Source organism: Trichoderma citrinoviride (genome assembly GCF_003025115.1).
Source record: "Trichoderma citrinoviride strain TUCIM 6016 unplaced genomic scaffold BBK36scaffold_5, whole genome shotgun sequence".
Lineage (NCBI taxonomy): Eukaryota > Fungi > Ascomycota > Sordariomycetes > Hypocreales > Hypocreaceae > Trichoderma > Trichoderma citrinoviride.
Window position 1 is genome coordinate 725,999 of NW_020194713.1, and position 14,577 is coordinate 740,575.

Below are 14,577 nucleotides of genomic sequence, written 5' to 3' on the forward strand. Positions count from 1 at the left end.
CCACCGTCCATGTTTGCAGTCCCGAGTGGCGGGAAATAGGGGGCTCCTCGAATGCTCGATGCTCTACGTGCCCAACTTCCGCCTCACGCTCTCCTCACGGAATTCGGCCAACGCTTTTATCACTGCGATCAAAAGTCTCGAGACAACTAAGGCCTAGTTGGATGGCGCCGTGAATAGACCGGCATTGAATGCTACCGCCAGCGACGAGAGTTGATGCCAAAACATGGAGCATGAAGAAAACAAACATTTGGAGCATGGCGCAGAAAGGGTACCCGCAGTTTGTATGCAAAGCCCACGTAATCCCAGGTATCCGGCCTTATCGCACAGCCAAAGCTGACGCGGGGCCACTCCGGATCATCTCCCATCGCGTCGCGTAACTTTAAGCACTGAAGCAGAAGCTCCCCTCTAAACTTGCAGGTGTTGTCTCGGACATCGCCATCTTCGCATCTTGTGCACCAGCCTCGCACGCCAATTTTTAAGGCTGCGAAGAGGAACGGAAAATATTAGTAAAAAGGGAATCATTCACTTCCGAGTCAAGTCTGCCGAGATCGGCTGTTGTTCGAAGACCCGCGAGCTCAACAGCTGCTCTTCTTGCCTCATCTTCCTCTCGCCAACTCAAACAAACGTGCGATGCTGTGACCCGACCCGCGCGCAGCAAGACGAAGCACCTCGCCACCAGCCAATCAAGCGGACCTCGGGATACTTTGTTCGCCGCCTCCCAACAGCATCGCATCGCCATCGTCGTCGCCGCCGCCTCTGTGCCCGCGCAGATCAAACATGCCTCGCCAGTCCACGAGGAGACGGTCGGCGCCCGCGCCAGCAGAGGAACCGTCTCACGCGGCGGAGCTCGAAGACGAAAACTCGGAGGCTGGAGCTGAGGTGGAATCTGAACCCGAGGCCGAGCCCGAGGCGGAGGAGGTAGAGGCGCAGGAAGCCGAGGGCGAATACGAAGGAGAGCACCGGAGACTGCGCTTCAACGAGGAGCTGTCATGGCGGCCTGCGAAGCCCATCCCCAGCGCCACGCTGCTGGCCCGTCTCGAGAGGCTGTCCAAGGAGCTGGCAGACTTTGAGCAGGGCGAGGTCGACCTGAGCTCGCTCCGGGGCGTCGCCGACAAGCTGGCGCATCGCAACCTGCTGCAGCACAAGGATCGAGGCGTCAAGGCCTACACGGCCTGCTGTTTGGTGGATATCCTGCGGCTGTTTGTGCCAGACGCCCCGTTCACGGACGATCAGCTCAAGGTGGGCCAATCCAGCTTCGAGGCTCTCCTCCATCTTGCTTGCTTGCTTGCTAATGATTCTGCGTAGATGATGTTTGGGCTGTTCATCAAAGACATTCTCCCCAGCCTACAGGATCCCACGAATCCATACAACAGCCAGCACAAATACGTTCTAATGTCTCTGACCGATGTCAAGAGCATTCTACTCTTGACAGAAATTCACGGAGCCGACGATCTGCTACTACGCCTGTTCAATTCCACCTTTGATGGAGTCTCTGCAAACGCCAAAGCGCCGGCTGAGGAGCAGGTTGCAAAGGATGTCGAGATCCACCTGACGGAGATGCTGATCCAGCTGATTGACGAGTCTCCTGGCAGCGTCCCGGCGAGTGTCATCGACGCCATTATCAGTCAGTTCTTGCGAGCTGCCCCCCCTGGCGGTGGCCGAAGTAAGGAGCAGAATGGCAAGCAATCGACACTTCTCCTCAAGACAGAGCCGCCGGCCTATGTCATGGCAAAGGCCATCTGTAATGGGTGCGCAGACAAAATGGCACGCTATGTGAGCCAGTATTTCAGCGACGTCATCCTTAATGCCTCTGGATTTGCGACTGCGGGAAATGGCGCCCGCCATGGGGACGATTCGGATGAGGAAGATGCCCACGCAGGACCTTCAGAGGCCGACCTCAAGAGTCTTCGCCAGGCTCACCTCCTCATTCGAGAACTGTGGCGGGCAGCACCTGCTGTGCTGCAAAATGTGATTCCGCAACTCGACGCCGAACTGTCTGCCGACAACGTACACTTGCGGCTGATAGCTACAGAGACATTCGGCGACATGATTTCCGGTATTGGAGCCGCTGGCCCTCCGCCGCCTCCTGTTCTCGATCCTGCCGCATACCCTCCTATCAAGCTGATGGATGACAGTCCGGCAGTCGCAGCTGAAGCCAACGTTCTCACCAAGCCATATTCTCCGCAGTCGTTTGCGCAGTCACACGCAGCGACATATCGTAATTTCGTTGGCAGGAAAAATGACAAGACGGGCACTATCCGTACAGCCTGGGTGACTGCTGTGGGCTACATCCTTTCTACTTCCGCCGGTGGCATTGGATTGAGCACCCAAGAGGAGAGCGAGCTGGTGAGGGCTTTGGTCGACAAGTTGAATGATAGCGAAGAAAAGGTACGGTTAGCAGCCGTCAAGGCCATTGAGCTCTTTGACTTCCGAGACATCATTCTCAAGCTTGGCATCCTCGGCGGTGTTGAAAAGGAGGGCTCGGTCTTTGCCAGTCTGGCAGACAGATGTCGAGACAGAAAACCAGCAGTGCGTGTTGAGGCAATGGTCCTGCTGGGCAAGCTATGGGCTGTCGGCGCTGGAGAAATCGCCGATGGACAGGAAGCTGTTACTGCTTGTCTCGCGGGCGTCCCGTCACGCATTATCAATGCCTTTTACGCCAACGATCCTGATCTCAACGTCCTCCTCGATCGTGTCATGTTCGAATGTCTGATACCCCTGAAATACCCCCTCATGAAGGGCAAGGGAGCCAAGACTGCGGCTGCGTCCTCTCAGGGCAAGGCTGCGGTTGGCCAGGCGGACCAGGACAAGATACGAGCTGAGAGAATTCTGCTGATGCTCAAGTCCCTCGACACTGCGGCTCAAAAGGCCTTCTTCGCCATGCAGGCACGCCAGCCTCAGTTTGCCAAGGGTCTTGAGATCTTCATCCAACAATGCGAGGCCTACAATGGCGGCGTCATTGAGGCAAACGAAGACAAGGTCAAGGCCGGCCTCGCCAAAACTATGCAGTGGTTCGGAGCCTACTTTCCCGACCCCTTAAAGGTTCGCGCCGACCTGCAAAAATTCGTCAAACTCAACGAACGTCGCTGCTACCAACTCATCAAATATGCGATCGAGTCTGAAAGCGACTTCAAGACCGTCAGGCGCGCCATTGCAGAGCTGATTACGAAGATCTCGGCAACCTCGGCCGCCAGTTCTCTGGATACCCTGATTCCTCTGCTATATCGATCAAGCTGTCTCATGTTCAACCGAAGCCACTTGGCAACCATCATGGACTACTCCAAGAGCGATAAGAACGGTTTCGCCGCCGTAGCACATCAGGTGCTCAACGACATATCTCAGCGGAACCCCGACATCTTCAAAGCTCATGCAGAAGAATTGCGGAAAGAGCTCATCCAGAAAGCACCAACCGAGTCTACCAAGTCTCACGATGCTGGCGTTGTGGATATTCTCAAGGCCTATTCATCTTATGCCAAGAGATATCCCGAAGACATCAACCTTGACAGGAGCTTCACGCAGACGCTCATGAACTACGCTCTCTATGGCGTGCCCTTAAAAACGCCAAAGTATGCCGTCAACATCCTTCTGGCGAAGAACGATGACAAGAGTAAGGTGACAGCCACGAATCTCCTGCGCAAGGTGATGGCGAACTTCAAGTACGAAGCACCCCATCTGCTCAACAAACTAGCCACCATAAGTCAGCTCGAGCGCTTGGCGCCGACCGTCACCGTGGATTCAGACCAGGCAATCAACGACATGACCATCAAGCAGATTCTGCGCGAGGTACGAACCGAGGCAACGGACAAGGATCCATCCTGGGTTGATGACGCCGACATGGACGAAGAGCTCCAGGCAAAGTGCCTCTCTATTCGGATCCTCGTCAACCAAGCTTTGGCTACTTCCACAGATGCCGATGCGGAGGAAAGGGTCAAGCCCATCTTTAAGCTTCTCAAGACCTTTGTCGTCTCGGACGGCGAGTTTTCCAAGGTCAAAGATACGCCAAAGCATCACAAGAAGCGTTTGAGGTTGATGGCCGGCCTGATGATCCTGAAACTCTGCACGGTGAAGAAGTACGACGACCAGTTTGACCATGCAAGTTTCAACAAGCTTGCCGAGCTTGTTCAAGACCCTGAGCTCCAGGTGCGCCGTCGGTTCATGGACAAGCTGCAGAACTACCTCACCCGGGGCAAACTTCGCGCGCGCTTCCTCACCATCCTCTTCCTCGCGGCGTTTGAACCTTTCCCAGAGCTGAAGAACCGTGTGGAAACATGGCTGCGGTCACGGTCGCGGTACTATGCAGAAAACGGGCAGCAGATCATGGAGGCTCTCATGGGAAGACTCATCCCGTTGCTTGCCCATCATCCAGACTATACCTCCGACCCAGCCGACCTGGTTGATTTTGCAAACTACTTCCTGTTCTATCTTGGCGCAGTGGCGACAGAGCAAAACATATCGCTGATTTACAAGTACGCCGAGAGGGTCAAGCAGACACGTGATGGAGTCGACCCGGAAAAGAGTGAGAACCTCTACGTGTTGAGCGACCTGGCGCAGACATTGGTTCGCAAGTACCAAGAGCGGAAGAACTGGAGCTTCCAGGCTTGGCCGGGCAAGGTTGGTCTGCCTACAGGCCTGTATACGGCTCTTCCGTCCAGCGAGGTCGCCCAGCACATCGCAAAGAAACAGTATATTCCGGACGAACTGGACGAGAAATTGGATGACTTGATTCGGGCAATGGACCGCAAGAAGGTATAGCTTATGGGGCACCCTACACACGAAACGAATTGTCGAATAATCGCTAACTCACATCTATAGAAGCGAAAGTCGCTCCATGAAACGACAGACCATCCAGCAAAGAGATCGAAGACCCAGATGAAGACCGTCATCCGTGAGAAGCCAGGCCCGAAAGCCAAATCAGCCAAGGCTCCTGGTAGGAAAATCGCAAAGCCCAAGGCGGCCCCCAAGGCCAAGAAAGCAGCACCATCTGTGCCCGAGGGCGAACGGCGTCGCAGTGGGCGCGCTCACGCCATCTCGACGTATACGGAACGTGGCGACGAGGAGGATGAGGAAGAAATGCTGGAGGGGGTGGCGGAATGGGAGTATGGCAACGATGATGAGGACGATGAGGAGGCATCTGAGCAAGAGGAAAGCGGCAACGAGGACGAGGACGATGGCTCCGAGTCAGACAAGGCTGAGCCCGAGGCCGAAGCAGAAGAGGCTGGTGAAGAAGACGACGAGGAGTCAGAGCCGGAGCCGGCGCCCAGGAGCAATGGGAGGAAGTCAGCCGCTGCCACCACCACCACCACCAAAGGCAAGGGAAAGACCCCAGCCGTCAAGGCCAGCGTATTGTCCAAGGCCAAGCGACCGGCGCGTGCTACTCGCGGTCGGCCTTCCAAGGACGCATCAGACATGGATGTGGATGACGACGACGAGTGAAATGCAATGTGTGTATGTTAGGGACATGGCTTTTCTTTTTGCTTGGAGATGAATTTTCGTTGATACTTTTTTGGGCCTCTTTGAGATGTTTTTTTCGTTTTGTTTTGATTTTGCCCTTTCGACTGGATCGAGCTGTTGCTTCCATCGAACTCACCCGTGTGTTGAGTTACTGGCTTCTTGTTGTTGTGTCCTTGGTTTGTCTGCCTTGTTTTCAGAAAAGAAAATTGTTCATATTCAGCCCTTGTTGCATCTCTCATTGCGTTGTGCTATCAACTTGTCTCATGTTTCCCGTTAGTTACATGCGTTCATCTCTCTCTCACTCACGGCCGTCGTTCGAAATGACCATCAGCAAAGTGTTGGGGGAAAGGATTTGACGACGTCTCTGGAGGCGGAAAATGGAAATGGCAGGGCGTCTTTTGGATGATTTTATCTGATGTATCGACAGAATTCATGTTCCTAATCTTTTCATCGTGCGCCGATTCCTGATGTGTGAAGAGAGAAAAAACAGAAACGGCATAATGGAATAGCATGAAGAACGTTCTGTCTTCTTCCTTTCTCCTTTGCCTCAAACACTATATATCTGCCAAATCCTACACAAAACAAGTTTTTTCGCCATGTATTCTGTTTCCGAGCGTATCATAAGAAGCGACCGCTATTCAAGATGACCGCCTAAAATGCGGTTCTCTCTACTCCCATCCATTAAGCTGCCCCCCACCCTTTCATCTGCCTCTCCTTTCAGCCTGAGCTTGTATACGTGCCTTGTTCATTCGTTTGTCTTTTCGGTCATGACGTTGATGAAGGGCCACCACCACCACTCCCTTGCGCTGCTAACCTCAGTCTGACCTTCTCACGGTGTCCCGAGAATTTCAGATGAGCCTCGAACTTCTGCGCCGTCATGTCCGGGCCGGGGGTGTACAGCTTCGTCGTGCAGTCGAGGCAGCGGATGCGCGGCAGCCAGGCGTATTTGACGCCCTCCGGCATGGGCTGTGTCTGGACGGGCAGTTCCGTGACGGGGTCGAGGTGTGAGTACTTCATTATGGCCTCGAACCTGTCGCCGTTGGGATACTGTTTCTCGAGCTCCTTGAGGGACTGCACGAGCCATTCGGGCGGAGGAGGCTATAGAAAGAGGAAGGAAGGCAAGCGTGAGCTTCTTCTCATAAATTCTGCAGACTATTTCATAGGGCAACTTACTGCTGGAGGAGGGGATTGGCCAGGAATGAGCGGAGGCGCAGGCAGACGGCCAATCTGCCCAGGGGGAACAGCTCCAGCGGCACCGGGAGCCGCAGAGCCCGAGGGAGTCGGGGTCGGGACAGGGGTCGCTGACTTGGTCTTTGAAGGAGCTGTAAAGGTTGGAGTTCGTATATTGGATGTGGAAGAGGGAGTTTCTGGCGGAACGGAGGCAGCAGCCAGATCACGGTAGTCGCCTTTCATGATTCGTTTCAGCTTGTCCCTGCTGACCTTGAGCGTCACGACCAGCTCCGGGCGATCTTCTGGTTCTTCGTCGCGACCACGGCGAGAATTCCTGATCTCATGATGGTGGCCGGCTGTGTCTGGCGTCTCTGACCGGCCCAGGTTCGCCATTCTTATCGTGGCAGCGGTGGCGGCACCGCGCATGCCCCGTGTGCGAGCCGTGCCGGCAGGCATATTTGAGGGTGCTGGCGATTCAGGCGCAGAGTCTTCGCTTTCCTCAGACTCGGATATCTCACCATCACGAGCCGTCCGCTTCCTAGGAGGACCCGCCACCTTCTTGAACAGCCTGCTCTCCTCGATGGTTGCCGCAGCCCCCGGCAGCACCGACGATACGATGAGCGTGCGGATGGTACGCTGCCGTTCCTTGAGGTCAGGGAGCTGTGGTCCTCCTCTCCTGTTGATCGATCTCTTCTGCCGCCGCTGGTCTCGGGAGAAGACCGTCTCGTTTCTTTCTAGGTCGGCCTCGCTCATCTCGTACAGGTAGGGAGCGTATTCTTTAGCCTGTTGCTGCGGGCGGAAGACGGTGGGCAATGGCGTCTGCAGGAAAGCAGACACAAGGTCCGAATCCTCAACCGGCCGTCCATCGAAGGGGTGGCCAATGCTGTAGAGACTCTTTGTGAAGAGCTGTGACTGCTCGCGAATGCAGTGGGCAATGGCCGTGGTGAACTCCCCAGACAGGGAGAGATCTCGCGTCATGCCGGCAGCAAACTCCTCGGGGGAGTTGTTCGGATTGTTGATCTCCCATTCGAACTGGTCCACCAAGGTGTGCTGTCCAATTGTGATGTTGAGCTTGACGAGGATGCGCATCTCGTCGTTCTTGTAGGCCGAATAGGGGAGCTCCGGGTCGAGTGCGTCTTCTTCGGAATAGGCGAAGGGGTAGAAGTCGTTGAGCTGCTCTCGCATCTGCTGGACGACCTGCTCATACACGGGCTGAGAGGCCGGGGGCTTCAGGCCCATGTCCTCGACCAGCTGAGCGGCAAACAGCTCGACGGCCAGCAGACGCTCGTGCAGGTTCCAGGTGAAGGTGTCGCGTAGCTTGATCTTGTCCCAATCGACGTCTAGCCTAATGGGCACCAGGTCCTCGTGCTGCTCGGCCTGCTTCAGCATGTCCTTTCGGCTGTATTTGAGGGGAGGCGTGGTGCGGTGGCCGGGGCGAGGCTTCTGCGACGGATACACCACCCTCGAGGGGCCATGGTTCTCTGTGTACCCGTTGGCGTAGCCGTTGTAGCCCTCGCCGTACAGCCGACTTGGGGGGAACCACTGCTGATACTGGGTGCGGACGGAGCGGTACTCGTTGATCATCTCGCGCATCTCGTGCGACGACTTCATGGTCTGGTTCAGCTGCTGGCTGAGGGCGGACGCGGCGATGGCGTCGCGCATCGTGTATCGCTCGACCATGAGCCGGTCAAAGGACTCCTTGGTGCGCACGGGAATGTCCGCGGGCGCGGGCGCGGATCCGGAGGCGGCGTCTTTGGCATCGTCGGAGCCCGAGGCTGACGTCGTCGACTCTGGGCCGGTGGCCGGAGCCGGCATGGATGGCTGGACCGCGGCCATGGTCGGGGATCGTGGTCGTGATGGGATCTTGTCGCGAGCGCTGGCGCCGCCGAGTCGCAGCGGTGCGACGGATGGGATTGATATCGTTATCGGTGCGGGCGGCGGCAGCAGCAGCGATGGCAGGATCGACAAGAGGAGGCGTCGTGCAGCCGCTGGCTTCGACTCGGTTCGACCCGGACAGAGGGTCGCTGCTGGCGAGATGCGGTTGCGAGTCTGATGTTTGGGTGGTTTGAGGACAAGATTCTAATCGCAGCAGCGCGAATGGTGATAATTGGTGCCAAGTGGGAACAACTACCTATCCGGGCCTAGCCGCTGCTGCCGGGCGCGCTAGCACAGGAACCGAGTAGGCACGTCGGCTTACATAACACACTGGCCAATCGTTGGTGACGGGCTGATTACCTACTTGCTTGATGCGCTTCAACAACAACCAAAGCTTGGGTCGAGATTCCAGCAGCGCTTGAGGCGCCAATTGCTTCGTTACGGATGACCAGCTGAGCATGCTTCGTCCCGGCGTTCAACCGCTGGCAAAGAAACACAAGTATCGCCGCTGAGCGAGTTCTTCGTGCAAGCCGTAACAGAGCTATACGAGACTACGGAGGTATGCAAATGGGAGCTGCAAAGCCCGTCTTGCCTCGCAATTCAGACATCAACACCACCCGCCAATGCTACTCTACGGAGTAATACACCACGAGTGTATTCAGAAGCTTTCAACTCAATGCTAAGTACTGGCACAGCTTGACAAGAGAAAATTGCCCAGCATAAGCGTTAGCAGTAGCAGCATGAGACATGCATACCTGAGCTCCGAGGCTTTAGGTACCCTATAACGTCCTAACACGACATTGCCATTGAAGGTTCTCATATCGCTGGACTAGAGCCACGTGAGGAAGAAGCAAATCGGAAAACCACATGACGAAGAGAAAGAGTCGATGCTCCAGGGTTATAGGTAGCAACTCGTCACTGGCAACGGATCCGCGATCATCTAAGCCGGTGACGTGCATGTTATGCCCTAACAGCATGTGCTGCGAGGATGATGTAACCATTTGTCTCGACCTTCCATTGGCACCATCTCTATGACGGCTTCGTATCGATTGTTGCCCCAATTGCACCGCGTGTTGTCCGCCCATGTGTATGTACAGACCTCCAAAGCCATCAATGAAAGAACTCTCATTCGGATTCTGCACCAAACCCAAGTTCGATCAGTGCCGGCCTCCCCGTCCTCGGCCCAGATAGTCTAGAGTGCTCCTTGTTTGCTTGCGGCTCTGCTCGATCCGGCGTGCTTCCTTGGGACCGATACTATTTTTCCTGCTGAAGCAGTGGAGGAGTTCCATTCACCTTGACTAGCACAACCCACTCCGGCACCGCGGCCACCCAATCGTGAAGCTCGCTGCCCGGCAGAAGACGCTGGCCCAGAGCCTGGATCAGCCCGTATAGCGTCCCTGCAGGCATGTGCCCGCCTGGAGCAGTGCGTATGACTGCACTGGCATGCAAAAATAGCCCCCCCGAAGAGCCCACATGAATGACCGACTGCTGCGGATAAACCCCTCCAAGCCCCCGTTCGGGAAACCTTGCGCACACAGCTTTTGCTTGTTTTTTGCGACAGCGCCCCCCAAGCTTCAAGTTTGCTCCGACAACTACACGCCTGAAAAACACCTACCCAAGAGATTCCCCGTGAGCTTCACCAATTGCCCACCATGTCGGAGACCAAGGAAGTCGGTACGTGCTCTTGCGTGCATCTGCGTGACGTGACGTGAAGCAGCAGCAGCAGCCTCGAAGCTGTCCCTCCCCCGCCAAAGCCACAGCACAGCAAGCTCTCCCGTCTCGCCCAATAGCCGTGACGACACACGACCACCGTCTCCAGCGCCCATCATGGCCTACAACTCACGAAGCAGGGCTAACGGCTGCCTACAGACTACTCCCTCAACAACCCCGATACTCTCACCAAGTACAAGACCGCCGCCCAGATCTCCGAAAAGGTCCTGGCTGCCGTGTCTGACCTCTGCGTGCCCGGTGCCAAGATTGTCGACATCTGCCAGCAGGGCGACAAGCTGATCGAGGAGGAGCTCGCCAAGGTCTACCGCGGAAAGAAGATCACCAAAGGTTAGCCTCAACGAGCAATGACAGGTCCAGAGTGCACTTTGATGGCTAACGACGACGGCTTGCGCCAAAAAAAGGCTTCTCTCACCCGACCACCGTCTCCCCCTCTTCCTATGTGACCCCTTACACGCCTCTCACGACCGATGAGAGCGAAGCCTCAATCGAGATCAAGGAGGGAGAACCCATCAAGATCCAGCTTGGAGCTCAGATTGATGGATTCGGCTCCATTGTCTGCAACACCATCGTCGCTACCGAGAAGGACAAGGCTGCCGAGCCTGTGACCGGACGCACCGCTGATCTGATCCTCGCCAACCACTACGTCAACGAGGTCCTCCTGCGACTGATGGTCCCTCCCGGACTCCTTGCCCAGGGTACCGACGAAGAAAAGGCCAAGGCTGCTGCGCAAAAGGCGCCTACCCAGTCCAAGATCACCAGCCTGTTGGAGAAGGTCTGCGATGCCTACGAGTGCAAGCTGGTTGAGAGCACCACCTCCTGGCTGTTTGGCCGCAACGAGATCGAAGGCGCCAAGAAGATCGTTCTGGCCCCCGCCGAGGGCACCAAGGGCGAGGGCGTTCCGGAGGTTGGCGAGGTCTGGGGTGTCGAGACGGGCGTCAGCCTGGGCTCCGGAAAGGTCAAGACCTTGGACCAGCGCGCCACTCTCCACCGCCGAACCAACCAGACTTACCAGCTGAAGCGTCCCACCTCCCGCAAGATCCTCTCCGAAGTGCAGAAGAAGTTTGGCACTTTCCCCTTCAGCTTGAGGCAGCTCGAGGACGAGCGTGATGCCAAGTCTGGCGTTGTCGAGTGCGTCCGAAACAACGTCTTCCGCCAGTACGAGCTTGTCGGCGACAAGGACAACGCCCCCGTCGCTAGACTCCTCACCACCCTTGGTAAGTTTCTTCGCAATGCAGTTTCCTTGCTAGTGCAGCTGAGCTAACATGAGAGCGCGACAGCCATCACCAAGAACGGCATCACCAAGCTGGGCGCCGCCCCCGAGCTTGACCTCAGCAAGTTCCAGACTGACAAGAAGATCACCGACGAGGAGATTCTCAAGATCCTCGAACAGCCCCTGGCCAGAAATACCGGAAAGAAGAAGAGCAAGCCCAAGAAGAAGACGGCCAAGGCTGACGGCGCTGCCGAGGAGGGAGCCGACGCCGAGGAGTAAGGCTTTCGAAAGACTTGGACCCGCGCAAAGGGCCGCGTTTGCTTTTGAAATGGCCGCCCAGGACTAGGATAACGCCTCTATACTATATATAGGCAGAAAATCCACACGACGAAACAAAAGAGTCAAGAAGAAAAAATGGCACCCTGGCTTTGCAGTTTGTGAAAACCAGCCGACGAGATTTTCTGCTAAACACAAGTCTGTCTAGGTGATGAGGGGTTGGGCTACGATGGAGGATTTGTGAAACTAAGGTAGTGAAGCGAGGCAGTATATAAAGCATCAAACGACAAACACAAATCCGTCTCGAGGCAAACTCCAGCTCCCACAGATTCAGCCCGTGCACGTCTACACACAGGGAAGCGAAAGATGCGACAGAATGATGTCAACAGTGGTTGCAATGACAAGGTGACATGATGGGTGATGACGACTTCTTTTGCTCCGGTAGGTTATCTTTTCATCCAACGCAGAGAAAAGGGGAAGGGGGGGAAAAGAAAGAGCATGAAGGGGAAAAGGGGAAAAATCCCTACAATCTGGAACTACCCAAGCATCGCAAAGTGCGTCTTCTCTCGTTGATCCGCCTCCATGCGAAGTGAGGTCACTTGGCATAGCCGCGCCGCCATGGGACCAGACGAGGGGGGGAGAACGGAAGGCTGCCAACGGCGACAGAGGCAAACATGGCTATTTCCGACTCGTCCCTTCAATGGCTGCTATGCAGAGACAGCGGCCGAGGATAGCGGCAGCGGCAGGTCAAGCAGGGGGCTGTGAATCAATCGCAATAAGAGCTTACACGTAGCAGATGTTCTCATGTACGAAGTAACTAATGCAGGTATGCCCATACCCATGCCTGGGACCCGTGACTTGAGACCTTGGACGAGTGACTCGGACTCGGGCATTTTTGACGATGAATGGGGTTCCTCGGAGGAAATGGGGGCTGAGAGATGAGGAGTAGGAGTACAAGTACTAACAGCGGCGAAAATAAGAGGGATGGACTCGGTGAGAGAAGAAACGAGAAGATGATGACAGAGGAAAAAGTATAAGGTAAGGCAGAGAGAGGCTTAGTCGTAGGGAGGCCGGAGGGAGGCGTGCTGGCAGCTGCCGGAGCGTGAGAGGCGACCAGCAAGAAAAAAGAAAAAAAGGAGGGCCGTGCAAACATGGAAAGGCAGCTGCGAGAGTTGCGCAGCCGTGAAGAGGAGCCTCTGCATCATTAGAAATCAATATAAATTCCACCCTCGAGCCGAGTATTTTTTTTCTCCAGCTGCCAACAAACCCTAAGGCCGGAGCTCTGAATCGGTGGTGGGAAGGTGTTGAACCTTGGACGTGCCACTGGGTCGCCCCCCTTGTCCAAGAGCCTGGCCGCCTCCTCCGAAACTCATCCAGAAACCTGCAACCCACAGCCATCGTCCCTTGATCCCAAGCCACGCAAAAAGCGCGTCGGGAGCGCCCAAAAAATCATCAGCAGCGAGCCTCGACGGCGGATGCTATTGCTGCAGAGAGAAGTACATATTTTCCCGGCCGCGGCTCCCAGGCGCTGTCGCCTCCTCGTCGTTGCTCTCCCACCCCCTGTCTGAAGCTTTGGCCGAAATCCAGTGGCTGACCCGGTTCCCTTTTTTTCTCTCTCGCCTCGCAGGACACTCTCGAGAGCAGCGTTGCCCGTCCCGCGGCCAGGGCTGGGGGCAACCAGCAACTCGACTCGCCGCCATGATCTCCTCCAACACGAGGGCGTCGCGGTCGCGCTTCTCGAGCCCTTCGCGGCCGCTCGAGGCCAAGGCATCTGCCGGCAATGAATCCAAGACGTTTATGCAGCGGTGGCTGGAGCCGTCGGTCCAGAGCAAGGCCAGCTTCGAGGAGGCGGGATTGATGCGCTACGGCGTGCTGGAGACCATGGCGCCGCTGGGGACGCTGCCCAAGGCCAAGAAGAACGGCGACGGAGGGCCCGGCCACCAGTCGGTGCGCAAGATCATCCTCCGGCCGTCGGGGACGTCGTCACACGCCGCAGCACATCATCACGACGACCAGCCCGCGCAGCCCAGGACTCGCCCCAGCAGGGCACCATCGCCCCCCGCTCCCTCGACGACACCGCCTCCTGCTCCCGCGTCAGCGCCATCGCACCGGAGGGCGCAGGCCGCCAGAGACGCCGAGGACGACGACTACGACCCCAAGGGAGCCTCGCGTCGACGTCCCTCCCGGCGCGTGTCGCTGCCTGCCAAGCAGCACCAGCAGCAGCACCAGCAGCAGCAGAACCCGCACGCGAAGAACGGTGAAGAGGCCAAGAGCAGCACCACTGTCGTCATCGCCACTACTGGTACGCCAAAGGCCAACAAGCAGCAGGCTTCTGCGCCAAAACGGGCGCAGCACCGCGAGCCAGAGGACAAGGAGTTTGCAGACATGGTCGTTGAGGCGGCCGTGGACGAGGCCCTCATGCACTTTCGCTATCCTACGGCCTGGGCTCTTAGGACCCTCTACGATGAACGGTCCGGCGACGCGGACTTTGTGGCCATGGTGGAGGACGTCTTCAAGCAGAGGGCCGACGCCGAGACCAGGGATGAATTTGCCCGGCTGATTGAAGTGAAGAAGCGCGAGGGCAAGAAGGACGATGCGGGCTGCTACTACTTCGTGCCCCCTTCCACCAACAGTAGATTCCCTCCGCACACGCCCATGGCCGCTCCCTACGCCAACCTGCTGCACCGTCACGCCGACGACGAAAAGGGCGAGGGGCGAGCGGCCAAGAGGAGCAAGACGTCGCATGCCGGCGAGACGCCTCGCGGCAAGAAGATGGCCAACGGCACCAAATCGCACGGCGACAGCGTCCGCACGCCGTCGCGCAGGCGTCACCGGCGGGACTCGGGCTCTAGCGAGTCATCCCT

General features: G+C 56.8%; 4 protein-coding genes across 4 annotated transcripts in view; 3 read left to right on the top strand and 1 right to left on the bottom strand.

The window, feature by feature from the left end:
- The first annotated feature begins 396 nt into the window (after positions 1–396).
- Positions 397–5,473, top strand: BBK36DRAFT_1135018 (hypothetical protein). The gene is made up of 18 exons (XM_024892501.1): positions 397–474; positions 600–1,239; positions 1,306–1,319; positions 1,374–1,488; positions 1,519–1,536; positions 1,570–1,628; positions 1,665–1,748; positions 1,779–1,903; positions 1,934–2,088; positions 2,122–2,198; positions 2,235–2,388; positions 2,419–2,571; positions 2,602–2,787; positions 2,824–2,979; positions 3,010–3,138; positions 3,172–4,746; positions 4,813–5,218; positions 5,282–5,473. Exons 2-18 carry the CDS (start codon positions 778–780, stop codon positions 5,431–5,433), a joined length of 4,020 nt encoding a protein of 1,339 aa, XP_024750744.1. The 5' UTR covers positions 397–474; positions 600–777; the 3' UTR covers positions 5,434–5,473.
- Positions 5,474–6,216: 743 nt separating this feature from the next.
- On the bottom strand, positions 6,217–8,806 carry BBK36DRAFT_1135019 (SNF5-domain-containing protein; the record flags this gene model as incomplete). Its single annotated transcript, XM_024892502.1, is given in 4 exon segments — positions 6,217–6,549; positions 6,625–6,818; positions 6,849–8,457; positions 8,467–8,806. 3 exon segments carry the CDS (start codon positions 8,455–8,457, stop codon positions 6,217–6,219), a joined length of 2,136 nt encoding a protein of 711 aa, XP_024750745.1. The 5' UTR covers positions 8,467–8,806.
- Positions 8,807–9,986: 1,180 nt separating this feature from the next.
- Positions 9,987–11,730, top strand: BBK36DRAFT_1135020 (Creatinase/aminopeptidase). The gene is made up of 4 exons (XM_024892503.1): positions 9,987–10,170; positions 10,366–10,554; positions 10,629–11,441; positions 11,505–11,730. The coding sequence occupies exons 1-4, from the start codon at positions 10,149–10,151 to the stop codon at positions 11,714–11,716; spliced, it is 1,236 nt and encodes a 411-aa protein (XP_024750746.1). The 5' UTR covers positions 9,987–10,148; the 3' UTR covers positions 11,717–11,730.
- Positions 11,731–13,407: 1,677 nt separating this feature from the next.
- The window catches only part of BBK36DRAFT_1196583 (hypothetical protein), a gene marked incomplete at its 3' end in the record, with an annotated part of 4,552 nt that continues 3,382 nt past the window's right edge, over positions 13,408–14,577 (top strand). The window contains exon 1 of the mRNA XM_024896947.1: positions 13,408–14,568. Coding sequence (XP_024750747.1) covers positions 13,412–14,568 — 1,157 coding nt within the window. The 5' untranslated portion in view covers positions 13,408–13,411. The remainder of the gene's footprint in view (positions 14,569–14,577) is intronic.

What these genes read in the sequence shown, in the direction of transcription:
- BBK36DRAFT_1135018 (XM_024892501.1), top strand. Translation starts at nt 778, where the DNA reads ATGCCTCGCCAGTCCACGAGGAGACGGTCGGCGCCCGCGCCAGCAGAG. An exon ending in ATCGACGCCATTATCAGTCA is followed by an intron (nt 1,629 to 1,664) that starts GTTCTTGCGAGC and finishes CGGTGGCCGAAG; the next exon opens with TAAGGAGCAGAATGGCAAGC. An exon ending in TTGAGGCAAACGAAGACAAG is followed by an intron (nt 2,980 to 3,009) that starts GTCAAGGCCGGC and finishes AAAACTATGCAG; the next exon opens with TGGTTCGGAGCCTACTTTCC.
- BBK36DRAFT_1135020 (XM_024892503.1), top strand. Translation starts at nt 10,149, where the DNA reads ATGTCGGAGACCAAGGAAGTCG. An exon ending in CGGAAAGAAGATCACCAAAG is followed by an intron (nt 10,555 to 10,628) that starts GTTAGCCTCAAC and finishes CGCCAAAAAAAG; the next exon opens with GCTTCTCTCACCCGACCACC. An exon ending in TAGACTCCTCACCACCCTTG is followed by an intron (nt 11,442 to 11,504) that starts GTAAGTTTCTTC and finishes AGAGCGCGACAG; the next exon opens with CCATCACCAAGAACGGCATC.